The sequence below is a fragment of the Canis aureus genome, chromosome 3, assembly GCF_053574225.1.
Source record: "Canis aureus isolate CA01 chromosome 3, VMU_Caureus_v.1.0, whole genome shotgun sequence".
NCBI classification, from domain to species: Eukaryota; Metazoa; Chordata; class Mammalia; order Carnivora; family Canidae; genus Canis; species Canis aureus.
In genome coordinates, this window is record NC_135613.1 from 66,864,941 (window position 1) to 66,880,733 (window position 15,793).

The window sequence follows — 15,793 nt, forward strand, 5'->3', positions numbered from 1 at the left end:
TTCTTTCCCCATCCTTGACTCAAAAAATTTTATTGCAAATAGGGAGTGCAAGCAATCTAATGAAAATCCTTTATTTTTTGTCATATCTGAAAACTATAATAATCCATTAGAATAGAACAGTATAACCAAATAGCCTCAATTCTTAATTATAATGAATAGAAATATTTTTGGTCTCAGGAGATGGATCACTCTTTCATAGGAAAAGCATAAATGAGTCATGTCATTAATCTCCCTTCCTTTTCCTCAAACTACTTACTTTCTTCCAAGATATAAACACATAAGCTTAGAAGTCAATGCAGAAGTGCCTCTTTTATCAGTGTATATAAATCTAATTATACCTTAAATGTATTATTAAATTTAACTAAAAGAAGCTAGATTTCTTAAAAAAAATCAGATTTCTTACTCTGAAGTCTGATTTCTCTGAGTACTTACTTAAGGGCTTATGATAACACTGTGTACAAGTAAATCTAAATACAACTTATGAGACTGCAGCATATCTAAACATCTGCTATGTTACATCAAAGTAATACTGTCCACATTTACAGAGAACCTTACTCAGAAAATGGTGTTATTCGAGTGCTTCCTTTAGCTTCCAACCCTCAGAAGGTCATTCCTGTTAATATGAGGCCCACCATGTGGTGTTTATTTACTAGTAGGGAGGAAATAAGGAGAACTTTCCAGTGTTCTTCCTACCTCATCTTCAAATATGCCAATCTTTTCCATTAATAAAATCTGAACTTAATAAAATTTCAAAAACTCACCTTTGCCCAACAAAACAGAAGGAAGAAGAAGCTAAATGCAAAATGGGGGGAAATGTGGTATGCACACTAAAGCTCTTTAACTCCACAACTGAATTCAAAGCTTGTTTTTTAATTTACCAAACCGTTAGAGGTACCAGCCATCTCATCTCCTGGATCTATAGCATATGGATGTTAGCTATGTGTTCTTCATGTATAAATCCTACTACAGAGCAAATCCTTCAGAATTTATCATCTTAAAACTGATGAAATCTTGGGATAATAGGAAAACAATTAGGTGAAGGAGAAGAATCAGAAAAGGAGATAGGGAAAAGAGAAGAACAGTCATAGAGTGACAAGTGGGAAGGAGTTTAGAACATTCTCATTAGAATCTTACACCAAGAACCTCCCCCCCATATAGTATATGTATATAGCATATACAATAAAAATACATTATCATCATTCTAAAACTATAGCCTTATTTTATTACACTTTCTAGTTCACATAGGTCTTACAATGTCAGTAGAAGAGTAGCATCTAATAAGCTTTACTGTCCTTTTTTTCTCCATTTTTGGGACTAAAAACCAAGAATTTGGTATCACTAATAATAAGCCATCTTATGATAAAAGGGATAATATTTATATGACTCTAAAGTATCAAAGTTTGTTTTTAATTAAGAATATTTAGTAGAGTAACTTACAGTTATCCCTAGCATTGGTAGTGACATGTTGATAACTTCATTTGCTGTATCTGAATTTGTTACTGTTATAGTTTTAGACTGCAGAAAAAAAATAAGAAATATAGTTTGAATAGATAATTATTATGAAATGATTACCTAAAAGCAAATTTTGATTTCAAGTGTTAACAGCATAAAGCATATGACTTAAGTGGAACAACATATCCTTGATGATAATTTACTTTCATTCCATTATATCTTATGCCTTTTGATAAAACATCTATATCTCTTAATATAAAGAATATGTAGCACGCAAAATATGAGACCTTAAGCAAGAAACAAGAAGATTAACTACATATGAGAGTACATGGACTACCTTTCCAACAACCCCACTCCTGCCAAATCTAGTGAAGTTGGTCCCCTATAACATCTTCATAATTATATTTCTATAATGCAAAGTGTAATAAAAAAGGGAGAGCACTGGATCACCTTCTACTTCTTCCTGAGGACTGTTTTCACAGTGTGGGTTTCACAGTCATTTCTTTGCATGGTAAAAAGTTGAGGTTAAATCAGAATAAAAACAGGCTACGAAAAGACATTGAAAGTTTAGAATTTTTAAAAACCACTATGTATTGAGCACTATGTCAAACACTGTGGCTACTGAGATTTTCAGTGTTGAAATCTGCAGACACCTTAAAACCAATGAGTCAGGCAAACAGGATTGAGAATTTTAGAAAGCTCAATTGTACTGCCAACTCTATTAAATAGGAGATCTCTGATAGCTCTGTGCTTAAACTACATTTAGAAATTACTACTTAAAAATAGACAGTTTGGGGATCCCTGGGTGGCTCAGGGGTTTAGCGCCTGCCTTTGGCCCAGGGCATGATCCTGGAATCCCGGGATCAAGTCCCACATCGGGCTCCCTGCAGAGAGCCTGCTTCTCTCTCTGCCTGTGTCTCTGCCTCTCTGTCTGTCTGTCTGCCATGAATGAATAAACAAAATATTTTAAAAAAATAGTTTGCAATAAACAGAAAAGGAATTAAAATAATTTTGAGATATCTATATAGAGTTCACTGAGTTCCAAGACATTTAAATGTAAGACAATGCTATGCTATCAAAAAAGAAATATTTACTATGCACACAGGTTTTATATACTATAATCATCAGGTGAATCAGCAATTAGGGCTGTGTGCCTGATAGGGCTTAAATGGTATAAATAAGTAGTGTAAGCAGAAACAAAATGATATAAAAACAAAAATGATACAAAAATAACATTAAGTGAAATCTGCTGATAATTCACCACTTATCCTTCCATTATAGCATTTTTTTCTCTATGAGCCGATTACTTGACATGACAAATTACCTCTTAAAGTTGTTTGTTAATTGATTTCAAATTGTGCTCTTGAACTCCAAAGATTATGTAAAAGTGTCTCAGAACCCAACAGGCAGGGCTTAGAACACCCATCCTAGTGTTTGTCTTCTACCAGAGTAGATAGATGTTTTACACTGGGCTTTAACTTGAGATATAATTTTATGAAAGGCATCTGCTTTTTATTCTTTTAAGTCTGAAAACCTATCCTTAAATTAAATTTTAAAGAAATTCTCTTATGAAGTCTTTTGTAAAGTGAGGAATCTATCCTGTAATACTATCTCCCAATGTACCTGATTTCTAAGATAATGATTTTTCTTAATATTTGATACATTCATTCAAAACAGTAATTATAGGTTGTGTGTTTTTCCTTGTATGCTTTTCTGGCAGACGAAACAAATGAATTTCAGCAGACAGTCCTCTTTGGTTAGTAAACAAAGAAAACAAACAGACAAAAATGAAAATGTGGCTTTCTTTTTTCCACGTTAGCAGAATTCACTGACAGGTTGTATATTAACTAAAGGCCAAGAATGTTTTCCATACCAACATTTCTATTTTGGGGGGCATCACTCTTTCTGGAAGCAGGGCTTCCTGAAAGGAGACTCTTGCTATGAAGCAACGTCAGAGAGCCAAGGACAGGGTGTCATATCATTGTTGGGTTAACCAGGGTACTAGTGATAAAAACAGCACTTAACCTAACTACATCTCTTGTTTTCTCTTTCAAAGACAGTGGGACTCTGGTCCTTTCTCAAGCACAAGCTTTCCAAACACTGAAAATGTTAAAAAAAAAAAAAAAATTCGAGGGATTTTCCATGAAAATCCTAATTATAACCCAATTACAACAACTGAATCAAAGCTGGCAGAAAAACAGAGGTAGGTTTTTGTTTGTTTTTTGCTACTTTGCAACAATAGATCTTTGTAGTTTCAAACCATAAAAATTTCAGTATTTCCCTCAAGCAGTGACATCTGGCACTCATGTCAGAACTTCTATATAACTTTTGCTTTTGACCAAAACATACTGTTTTGTACTACATCGTTTTCCTGTGTGAACCAGAGCTGTTGTAAAGTATGGCAATGCATAGTATCATAAAAATATCCATAAGTTTTCATTTTGTTCATCACTGATGACATCCTTGGCATTTGTTCTATTTTTCCGGTCATCAAATTATAAATAATAACTAGGGCTAAGTGGGTTTAATTTTAATTTGACCAGTATGATAAAAATTGTGAGGTAGTAACATGCTGATGCCTTAAAAATGTCATCTCTCCTAGCTCATCCATTTCATTAACTCAAGGGAGTCAATCCCTAAGAGCTCAGAGAATGAAGAACTATCTAAAACCAGGGATCCCTGGGATTCCTGGGTGGTGCAGTGGTTTGGCGCCAGCCTTTGGCCCAGGGCGCGATCCTGGAGACCGGGGATCGAATCCGATCCTGGAGACCTGGGATCGAATCCCACGTTGGGCTCCCGGTGCATGGAGCCTGCTTCTCCCTCTGCCTATGTCTCTGACTGTCTCTCTCTCTCTCTCTCTCTCTGTGTGACTATCATAAATAAATTTTTAAAAAATTAAAAAAAAATAAAACCACCTTCTACTTAGGAAGTGACAAGTTGGAATTAAAATTGCTTAATACTAATAGGAAATATATCCTTGTGAAAATGACTTTACTAGGAGCCGCTACAGCTGCTATTGAAAGGATCCAGAGAAACATTAATGCCAGAGGGAAGAAAGAGACATCTGACAAGCAATATTCTTTCCAAGTGTAAATGTGAGATACTGTAGTTAATATGTTTCTCTTGCTTCATTTTCTCTAGAGTTTACTTTTCACATTTACAAAGACATACATACATCCAGCAAAATGCATTTTCCCACAATGGTATTTCTAAATGCATGCCTTCCACAGCACACACACAGCCACATGTCTGTCTGCCTGCCTGCCTGTCTTTTCATCCATGGTGCTCTGCTTTACACAGGGGCTTGGAATTTAATTCACTTACATAGGCACAATTCCCAATGTCCTTGGCGAAGATTTTGAGGGGAATGCTCTTCGGGTAGTCCTTCTCTTTCTCTAGATTGATGTATCTAATCAAATGCAACAACAACCCAAAAGAACACTGAGTCAGATGGATTTTGCTAATGGTTTCTTTGAAAATCAATCTATTTTGGTAATATTTTCAATATACTTGTATGCTAAGTTTTAAAAGGCAGATGGAAAGACTCAGCAAAATCTGATTATATATTATGTTGGAAGAGAATTAAAAAAATTCTCAGGACATGAGGTATATGGGCACAAAAAAGAGTGGCAGACCCACTTCAAGTGAGGTCTGAGCACCACAGTCTGCTTTAGGCACCTCTGAGTGGTGTTTCATCTTCCAAGTTCCCTACCTTCTCTGGACAGGAGACAGTACAGGAGCAGATAGGATACTTTATTACGCCAAACCAAGACAGTGGTTTTTTACTTCTCATTTAGCTCTGGGTAAAGCATGAATCTTCCCTTAGGAAGGCAGTGAGGGGAGGAAGAAGGTTATGGAAATAAGACATGAACCTAAATTGACCAGTTAGTCTGTACACTCAAAGGTGAGGTAATAATTGATCTTTGAGGTGGTTGGCAGAAAACCTTCCATATACAGAAACTTAGTACATGCTCTGAGGAAACTGCTCCAAATGCTGGGTTGGAGACATGGAGGTAGGAGAGATTATTGACTAATTTCTGTCTAGAATGCTATAACTAGGCCTCCATGTTCTCTTTCCTAGAAAGTAAGGGATACATGTAATGAAGAGAACATTGTTTACAGCAAGTAGTAGCCAGTGTACAGTTCAAACAGTAATTTATTTTGAGGATAAATGAATAATTTCTACTAAGGAAAAGATGAATAGTTTGGGGGCATAATTCTGCAGAGAAGAATTTAATTCTTTTAAACTACAGGTTAAAGATAAAGAATATGTACATTGAAAAAAATACCTCTGAAGGAGAGAGAGCCATTTGTCCTTTTGTTCCGGAGAACTGCAATCAAAGAAAATAGGAGAAAAATTAAACATGTAACACATTTATGCTAACATATCTGAGACTGTCAATCCAGACAAAATATCAACAGCCTGTTAAGAGGCAGCCGCATGCCATGGCAACTCTGGTCTAACTGAGCTCTGGGGAATCTGCAGGGGGAAAATCTCCAATAGGAAAAACTATATGGTCAAGTATAGTTCTGTTAAAACCTCCTGAATGGATCTAAGATAGGGCCATTTTCTTACTTTATGGCTCTTTTACAAGTATAGCTCTCATGGTGGAATGAATATTTGATCTGGAGTCTAAACACCTGGTTTCAAAAACACATGCAAGCTTCGTGATGATGAGTGGATCACTTCACATCTCTAAGCTTGCTTCCATATCTGAAAAACTGGGCTAATTGTCTCAGAGTGTTTTTGTGGCTTTAAGTACCATACAAACAGAGAGTATGCTCAATTTGAGATTAAAGAGAAATTTGGCATATTAACAAAAACATCTTGGCCCAGAAACCAGTTTCTTGTAAGGAAAAGAAACATTTATACATATAGCAGGATTTTAACTGAGTAAATTATTTCATAGAAAACCTATTCTTAATTATGACAATCTTCTTAGACCAATTCATTTAGGACTAAATCATTATTAATAATTTTTCTGAAGCTACTGCTACATTTAATTCTTAAACTTAAAAGTAATTCAGTGTTTATTTCTATATGGTCTTGTTACTCACTAGCTTTTAAAGTCATACTTCAAATCTTCTTAATGAAGCTGGAAACCCTTGCTGTTTTTTTGTTACAGAAAAATACACTTAAGTATTTGTAATCTGTTTCTAACTGTTGCTTACCAATTTCTCTATATAGAATCTCCCAGGATTGGGCATTAGAAAGTGCACTACATCTCCTTTACCACTGACCATACAATTTTCATCTTCCATTGTTCCTTAGAACACTTTGGTGTATTCACCCTTCTTGAACAGAGTATTTTCTAGGTTCATTTGTGTCAAATCTTGATTTAGCAAAAAACTTGAAAAATAGGTGTTTTCTTTGGACCTGTGCAGTTTTTTCAAAGCAGCTAAAGAAAATTACCCCTTTAAAACACTTTGTATTTTTTTTAACTTTTACTTTTTATTGACATGTACGATACACAGAAAAAATTGTATAATGCTTACATGTACAGCTTGAACACTTTTCACAAACTGAACACATCCATGTGACTGAAACTTAGATTATGAAATAGAAAATCACCTTGAGAGAATGGTTTTTGTTCCTTTTCAGGCATGAGTTACCACTATCCTGACTTCTAATAGAACTGGATAGTTATTGTTATTATAAATGTAACCATACAGTATGTACTATTTTGTATCTGGCTTCTTTCATTCAACATTATATTCATGAGACTTATCCGTATCACTGCAGGTGGTGTTAGTCTGTTCCTCCTCATTGCTGCACAATGTTCCACTGTTTAATATACAGCATACATTACTTCAAAACTAAGTGATTCATGAAGTGTGTCAGGTTAACTCACTGAGATTAACTTATGTAGTCTTATGTTTTCCCCTTTCTCCTACTCTCTGCAAAAAGAATCTAGAACTCCTCTTTCTTTAGTGATTCTTAATCTCAGGCATCTTTACCAAATTAAAAACAAAAGTACTCCAAAATCAAGGTGATCTCAGAGTTTCATCAAGACCTAAGCTCGTGTGATAAGAGCAAGAGAAGGAGAAAGCAGTATATTTTCAAGAAAGAGAAAAGGCAAGGCAGATTGGAAAGAGACCCTCAAAACTGGGAAGGTCTGTTACCCTGAGAGTGAGCAGGGAACCCGATGATCATCAGCTGAGGCGTGTCTGGAGAGACAAAGACCCCACAGCCAATGACTGTGAGCAGCAACCAAGTATCAGCACCATACCCTACAGGTGGCAAGGCATCAGAGAACATCTCTGAATGTAAAGGACACAGAAGAAGGTAATGTCAGTAGTGATTACCACAGACTGAAGGTCAGAGCCTTTCCCCTGTTTGGAAGACATCACGGAGATCTGCTGGCACCATGGAGGCTCAACATGGGTTTGCATTTCATCCATAAATAGACTTTTCTTGCCTTTCTGAGTTTATGAATAAAATTCCTGCTAGGTTCTTAAGTTAAAAATTTCATTCTTCTGATTCCTCTTATAGACTGTTCCGTCAGATTTCAGCACTTCTTATGTCTTTGGACAATGTTCTCATTTTGTAGCGTAGTTATCTGTAGTATCAAGAGCATCTTGATACTGTTCTTCAGGCAGTGTCTGTTCTTCAGGCAGACAGAGATCCCAAGTCTGAGAATCAGATATGAGCTGTAGGACTCCTTCTGGCCATTTCTTAGATGTGACAATCTATTTGTGCGCTAAGGGAAAGCACGAGAAGTTCACATTTATGATTTGCTCCTCCTTAACTTGACACAGCTGGGAATTTCTCACTATAGTGGCAGCTGTCAGTCTTAGATCTCAAAGCTATTAGTCTTTACATTTTTGGTTTCTTTGCAGTATTACAGTGTCTGGCTAGGAGAGCCTGCTTCTCAAGCTGCTAGACTGATGGTATTTTCAACTGATCATGACCTAGATTTTTAATATTGACTGACATATACCATTTCTGATGTTCTTCAATCCTTCCTAAAGATCCAAGCTTCTTTTTGATAAAATTTCACTTTAGGCTGAAAAATTTCTGTCAGTGTTGTTCTTTTCTTTCTTTCTTTCTTTCTTTCTTTCTTTCTTTCTTTCTTTCTTTCTTTCTTTCTTTCTTTCTTTCTTTCTTTCTTCCTTCCTTCCTTCCTTCCTTCCTTCCTTCCTTCCTTCCTTCCTTCCTTCCTTCCTTTCTTTCTTTCTTTCCTTTCTCTTTTTCTTCTTTCTTTCTTTCTTTCTTTCTTTCTTTCTTTCTTTCTTTCTTTTCTTTTCTTCTTTCTTTCTTTCTTTCTTTCTTTCTTTCTTTCTTTCTAGCAAAGTTCTGCTGGAATAAGTTCTTAGAGTTAAAAGAGGTTTTTCACTTTCATTTTTGAAGGGCATTTTTGCTGGATATAGTATTCTAGGTTGGAAGTTTTCTCCTCCAATGCTTTATTTTTTTATTTTTAATTTTTTTTCCTCCAATGCTTTAAAGATGTCATTCCATTGTCCTGAAATTTTCATAGTTTCTGATGAAAAAGCCACAGTGATGCAAATTCTTGTTCTCCTATATGCAAGGTGTTGTTTTTCTCTGGATGTTTAAAAGATTTTCTCTTACCTTTGGCTTATAGCAGTTTGTCTATAACATGACCAGGTGAGATTTTCTTCATACTTCTATTTGGGGTTCACTGAGCTTACTAAATCTCTACATTTACATCTTTACTGAACTTGGGAGATTTCCAAATTAGTATTTCTCCAAATACTCCATCCATTCCCTCTCTCTCCTCTTCTGGAGTTCCAATTACATGTATATTGTATCTTTTAGTATTTTCTAACAAGTCCAATGCATTTTGAATTAAAAAATGTTTGCTTGTAGGTTTAGTCAGTTAAGTGTCTGACTCTTAATTTCAGCTCAGGTTGTGATCTCAGAATCCTGAGATCAAGCCCTGCACTGGGGTCTGTGCTAAGTGTGGAGTTTGCTTAAGATTCTCTCTTTCCCTCTTTCTCTGCCCCACCTCAAGTAGATAAAAACATAATTTTTTTAAAAGGTCTGTTTTCTTTTCTTTTTTTTTAAAGATTTTATTTATTTATTCATTAGAGACACAGAGAGAGAGGGAGTCAGAGACATAGGCAGAGGGAGAAGCAGGCTCTATGCAGGGAGCCTGATGTGAAGCTCTGTTTTCTCTATTCTTCAGACTGGACAATTTGTATTGATGTATCTTCAAATTTACTGACTCTTTCCTCTTTCATTTCCATTCTGAAACTAAGGCTACATAGGGAATATTTATATATGTAGATATATAATATTTAAGATATTGCAGTTTTCAGTCTAAAATTTTCACTTGGCTCTTTTTAAAATTTTCTATTTCTCTGCTGAGAAATCTTTTCATTCATTTCAATTGGCTTTTCTTTTTACCTAGTGAGCACAATTATAGAAGTTGGTTTAAAGTTCTTTTCTTTAGGATTGGGCTCTACTGATTATCTTTTCCCTTTTCTGGTTCTTTGTATGTCAAGAATTTTAGATTATACTCTGGATATTATGAATATTTTGTTTTGGAGACTCTGAATCCTGTTATATTTGCAAAACAGTGATGTTTTTGTCATTAACAGTCAACTCACTTGATTAGACTCAAGCTGTCATTAACAGATACCTAACTTCATTAGACTTAACAGCACCTTGGCCCAATTCTTTTAGCCTTAGCTTCAAGTTGCTCTGAGTCTGCTCCATGCATGTCACCAATCAGTCCATCTACAGAATTTGAGATTTCCCTCCTCTGACATCCTCCTTTATGAGACTTCCTCCCTCACTCTCCTGTGGCTATGGCTGACTCAGACTCTGTACTCTTGTGGTTTGGCCAGAAAGACTGGGGGCTTCTGTAGGTTTAGTTCCTGATCCATGATATGACTATAGCCTGCCCTTACGCCAATGCCTCAAACCCAGGAAACTCACCCAATGATGGTGCCTCCTTCCAAGTTTCAATTCCTCTCACAAATATGCCAGCTTCACTCTGTAGAACCCTTATGTGGTTGTTGTTTGTATTTTGCTCAGAGTTTATAGTTGTTATCTGTAGGGTGGTCAATCTGCTAAGACCTCACTCTGCCATACCAGAGCCAGAACTCTTCTTTTTACCTTTTTTTTTTTAAAGATTTATTTGAGAGAGAGAGAGAGAGAGAGAGAGAGAGAGAGAGAGATCACAAGCAGAGGGGAGGGGTTGAGGGAGAAGCAGACTCCCCGATGAGCAAGAAGCCTGATGTGGGGCTCAATCCCAGGACTCTGGGATCATGACCTGAAATAGAGGCAGAAGCTTAACTGACTGAGCCATCCAGATGCCCAACACAGCATTTTTTCTTGAAATACTCTTTTAGTTTTGAAAGAAGTTTAAACTTTCAGGAAAGCTGCTAAGATAGTAGAGTCCTTGGATACCTCTCACCTTTCAGTTTCCTAAAGTTATCCTCTTATATGGCACACCTGTAAAACCACAAAACCAATATTGGTACATTACTATTAACTAAATTCTTGACTCTTCAGATTTTGCCAGGCTTTTTTTTTTGTTTATTTTTTTATTGGAGTTCGATTTTCCCAGTGCTCATCCTGTCAAGTGCCCTCCTCAGTGCCTGTCATCCAGTCACCCCAACCCCCTGCCCACCTCCCTTTCCACCACCCCTTGTTTGTTTCCTGGAGTTATGTGTCTCTCATGTTCTGTCATCCTCATTGATATTTCCCACTCATTTTCTCTCCTTTTGCCTTTATTCCCTTTCACTATTTTTTATATTCCCCAAATGAATGAGATTTTACCAGTTTTTCCATTAATGTACTTTCTCTGTTCTTGGACCCAATCCTGGATAACACATTGCATTTAGTTATCATGTCTCCCTAGTGACTGGTCTATGGCAGTTGCTATATCTTTTCCTGTTTCTTGTTTGTTTAACCATGATAATCTGGAGGAGTGCTTGTCAATTTAACCTATAGAATATCCCTCAGTTTGTGCTTGTGTGAGGTTCCTCTCATGTTTGGGTTTTGAAGAAGAATAATACAAATGTGAATTGCTCTTATCATCACATTATATCGTGGGGTACATGGCATCATTCGTGATGTTAACCTTAATCATTTGGTTTAAGTACTCTACTTTTTGAAGAATACAATGTATATAAAACTTGTTTCCATATATTTACATCTTCTTAAAACAAGTTTCATGGAAACTCCTTATTAAAGACATCATGTATGGGGCACCTCAGGTGGCTCAGTTGAGAATCGCCAATTTAGCATGTTCAGGATACGATACAGAGATTTATCTAATCCCATCCCAGTCAGGAGGTGAGTCTTAGGAAACTAACTTTCACTTCTTGATTCATAAATTTGCTTTTGATGGTCACATCTCTATGTCAAATAAGAACCTGATGTTCAGTTCAGGCACCCCATTACTTCATGACATTAATTTTATTTGTATCATAAAAAAACTGTTTCTTTAGAAAATCTGGGAGTATGGAGGTGCCTGGGTGGCTTGGTCAGTTAAGCATCTGACTCTTGATTTCGACTTAGGTCATGATCTCAGGATTGTGAGATTCAGCCCAGCATCGGCCTCTGCGCTTAGTGGGGAGTCAGCTTGGGAGTCTCCCTTTCCCTCTCCCTCTGCTCCTCCCTCTGCTTGCTCTCTCTCTAAAATAAATAAATAAAAAATCTTAAAAAAAAAGAAAATTTGGAATATAAACCAGTTATTCAAACTTAACTATTATATAAAATTTTTCAGTAGAAGTTTCTTTCAGTGGGTTGAAAAAGACCAACTCGAAAGCCCACGCTGTAAAACAATACTTGAACATGAGGGATAGAGAGACTGGAGAGGGGCGGTCCTAGAGCTCTGACCACTCTAATCCTCTCCCACAGTCCCTAGGTGTTTCAGCAGAGCCCCCGTAAAAATTACTGGTCAATTCAAGCTAAATGCCTCCATGGTTCTCAATATTTACCATTACTCTCCACATAATTGAATAAGAAACTCCGGGGGAGAAGTGAAAGGTATTCAAGTGTCTTTACTGGGGGTATGTCAAAAGAAGAGTCACTAACTTCAGAATAACTTAATCAGAATAAAATATTTTCAAAAATCAGAACAAAATCTGATTAGCTTTTTCTTGCCATCCTAGAAACTATCTCATTGACAGTGTTATACATGTAAATATAGGAGAAGCTATGGTTCTTACCTGAAAGTGGCCACAAAGTTCACTGTGGGCCAGCCCAAGACAAAGGACTTCGTGGCATTGGTGTTGCCTTCTCCCACTTCATCCACACAGCTTGCTGTCCACATGTCACATAATTTAATTTTATTTTTTATCTTAAAGTTGTTGTTGTATCTAGAAAGATACAAACCAGACAACACTTATTTTATTTCTTAAATTTTATGAGAGCTTCTTTACTTGTGATAACAGGACAGTTTTCAGTAATCATGGTTAAAGAATATCTTATTCATTGTTGGTAACTTCAGTGCCTACCACAGGAAACTGTTAAGATGCTTGGCTACCTTTGGCCCAACAAGGCCTTTGGAACATTTGGTGTATAAGGCCTCATGCTTACATTTATGGGCAGCAAATAGCCATGAACTGCCTACTTTATTTTTCTATGTTGAACATTGAGTCTGGATTAAAAATCTAATTTTAAATCTACTGCTGTTCTAAAAAATTTATTATTTATAACTTGCCTACTCCAAAAAAAGTTGAGTGGCTGAATAAAAGATTAAAATACACATTATTTATGAAAATATTTATAAAATTTTCACATTAAGAGAGATAGATGCACTTAAAATCTATTATCCAGAATTAATTAGAGGAATTTTTAATATATTTCCAACTAAATGGTTACAAGATTTCCTAGTCTTTACAAGCAAAGTTTAGTTTACGTTTCCTTTCTTAAGATTTTGTTTATATCTTTTCGTGCCTAGCGCAACCATAGCTCGTGGTCCCAAGAAGCATCTGAAGTGTGTAGCAACTCCAAAGCACTGGATGCTGGATAAACTGACTGGTGTGTTTGCCCCTCGCCCATCTACTGGCTCCCATAAGCTGAGAGAATGTCTTCCTCTCATCATTTTTCTAAGGAAAAGACTTAAGTATGCCCTAACGAGATGAAGTAACGAAGATCTGTATGCAGCGTTTTATTAAGATTGATGGCAAAGTCCGAACTGTTATCACCTACCCTGCTGGTTTTATGGATGTCATCAGCATTGACAAGACTGGGGAGAATTTCCGTCTAATCTATGACACCAAGGGTCGCTTTGCTGTTCATCGGATTACACCTGAGGAGGCCAAGTATAAGTTGTGCAAAGTGAGAAAGATCTTTGTGGGAACAAAAGGAATCCCTCATCTGGTGACTCATGATGCTCGCACCGTCCGCTATCCTGATCCCCTCGTTAAGGTGAATGACACCATTCAGATTGATTTGGAGACTGGAAAGATTACGGATTTCATCAAGTTTGATACTGGTAATCTGTGTATGGTGACTGGAGGTGCCAACCTGGGAAGAATTGGTGTGATCACCAACCGAGAGAGACACCCTGGTTTTTTTGATGTAGTTCACGTGAAAGATGCCAATGGCAACAGCTTTGCCACCCAACTCTCCAACATTTTTGTTATTGGCAAAGGCATCAAACCATGGATTTCTCTTTCCTGTGGAAAGGGTATCTGCCTCACCATTGCTGAGGAAAGAGACAAGAGACTGGCAGCCAAACAGAGCAGTGGGTAAAATGGTCCCTAGGTGACGTGATTGGAAGTCTTTATACTTAAAGATTCTACGGCACGAAAAAAAAAAAAAGATTTTGTTTATATCATCTCCCCTTACATTCTGGCTAAAATGAAAAAACTATAGACTAAAAACAGACCCTAAACCAAACTGGAAAAAAAAAAAGAGGCAGGAAGTACTATACTTAAGTGGAGTTAACACTTACTATTTATCTCCAAGGACTCAGAAGGTGATCTACTTCAAGTTGGCAACAATATTGCTTTTTGGCAATTTCTACCTAATTTCCCTTAGAACCTGATACTGAAACCACCATTATCTCTTGACCTAAATTCACAGATTTAATGCTCATAATGGACCCAAGACTTAGTATGAAGGCACTGGGAAAGGTAAGGAGAATGCTCAGGGAAACCTGCAGACTTCCTACCATTCAGAACCATTTGTGGAAACAGTAAAAGGTAACATGAAATCAAAGATACTTCATATGGCAGTATTCCTAAAACTCCTTCATGGAATATTAAAGCCAGAACTCTTCAGTAGGATTTATAAAATGAAAAAGGATCCTGCAGGAACTATACATGTAGGATAGTCTAGATTCTAAGCTTCATTTATACTTCCCCTAGAGCACACTTAATGTAAGTGTAATAGGAAAGAGACTTGTGACATAATGATGTCTTTCTATGTTTCATTTGAATATTTTTCATCCTGTTGCTACGAATCTTTAGATTTTTAAAAATGACACAGACTCAACTGAAGATAAAATCTTATTTCTTTTTATTTCCTCGTTAAAAAAACTTATTTTTTGATAGCAAGTATTTAGGAAATATAAAACTGAAACTATAAATCTTTTGGAAAGAAAGGTATATTTTCATTTCTCTTTTCCTAATGCAGGTCTCTCTCTTTATCAGATACTTCAGATACCAGGTGAGAACTTTTGACATTTACTGCCCTGGAAGAAAGTCATTGCAATGATTCTTTCCCTAGATCAATAAAGTGTCAAGATTATCCACCTTTGGATACAAAAACCAAAAAGTTGTCTGAAAGTGTAAACAATCATTTCTGTTCTACTGGCTTGTATTTACTGAGAACTTCCCATGTGCCAGTCACTGTGGTAAACACTTTGCACATATTATTTAGTTTAACCTCATTTCATAGATGGAGAAATGGAGCCATAGACAGATTTAGCTAAATAACTTGGCAAAAATCAAACAGCTTAACTAGTGCAGCTAGAATCTGAACTTGAGCAGTGTTGACTTCTGAATTTATCTAATACCTTTAACTAAAAATCCCTGGACATTGTTGGTCTTATAAGTATCTGGATGGATATCTTACCATGAAGTTCCCTTCAGCTTTTCTATTTTGAGCCTCATTTTTTAAAAGTTTTATTTATTTAAGTAATTTCTACACCCCACCTGGAGCTTGAACTCTTGCATGACCCTGGAGATAAGAGTCAGATGCTCTTCTGACTGAGCCAGCCAGGTCCTTCGAGTGTTACTTTTGTCTTTCTATGTACCTATAAGGCTTTCTTTTTTTTTTTAATTTTTATTTATTTATGATAGTCACAGAGAGAGAGAGAGGTGCAGAGACACAGGCAGAGGGAGAAGCAGGCTCCATGCACCAGGAGCCCGGTGTGGGATTCGATCCCGGGTCTCCAGGATCGCGCCCTGGGCC

General features: G+C 36.6%; 1 protein-coding gene and 1 pseudogene across 6 annotated transcripts in view; one reads left to right on the plus strand and one right to left on the minus strand.

The window, feature by feature from the left end:
• The window catches only part of ARHGAP20 (Rho GTPase activating protein 20), a 140,551-nt gene that overhangs the window by 37,763 nt on the left and 86,995 nt on the right, over window positions 1-15,793 (minus strand). For all 6 annotated transcript variants that reach the window (XM_077893415.1, XM_077893412.1, XM_077893417.1 and 3 more), the window contains 4 exons: window positions 12,598-12,747; window positions 5,742-5,783; window positions 4,777-4,861; window positions 1,438-1,515 (listed from right to left, as the gene is read on the minus strand). In XM_077893415.1, the coding sequence (XP_077749541.1) occupies window positions 1,438-1,515; window positions 4,777-4,861; window positions 5,742-5,783; window positions 12,598-12,747 (355 nt within the window). The remainder of the gene's footprint in view (window positions 1-1,437; window positions 1,516-4,776; window positions 4,862-5,741; window positions 5,784-12,597; window positions 12,748-15,793) is intronic.
• Window positions 13,316-14,172, plus strand: LOC144311223 (small ribosomal subunit protein eS4, X isoform-like; annotated as a pseudogene).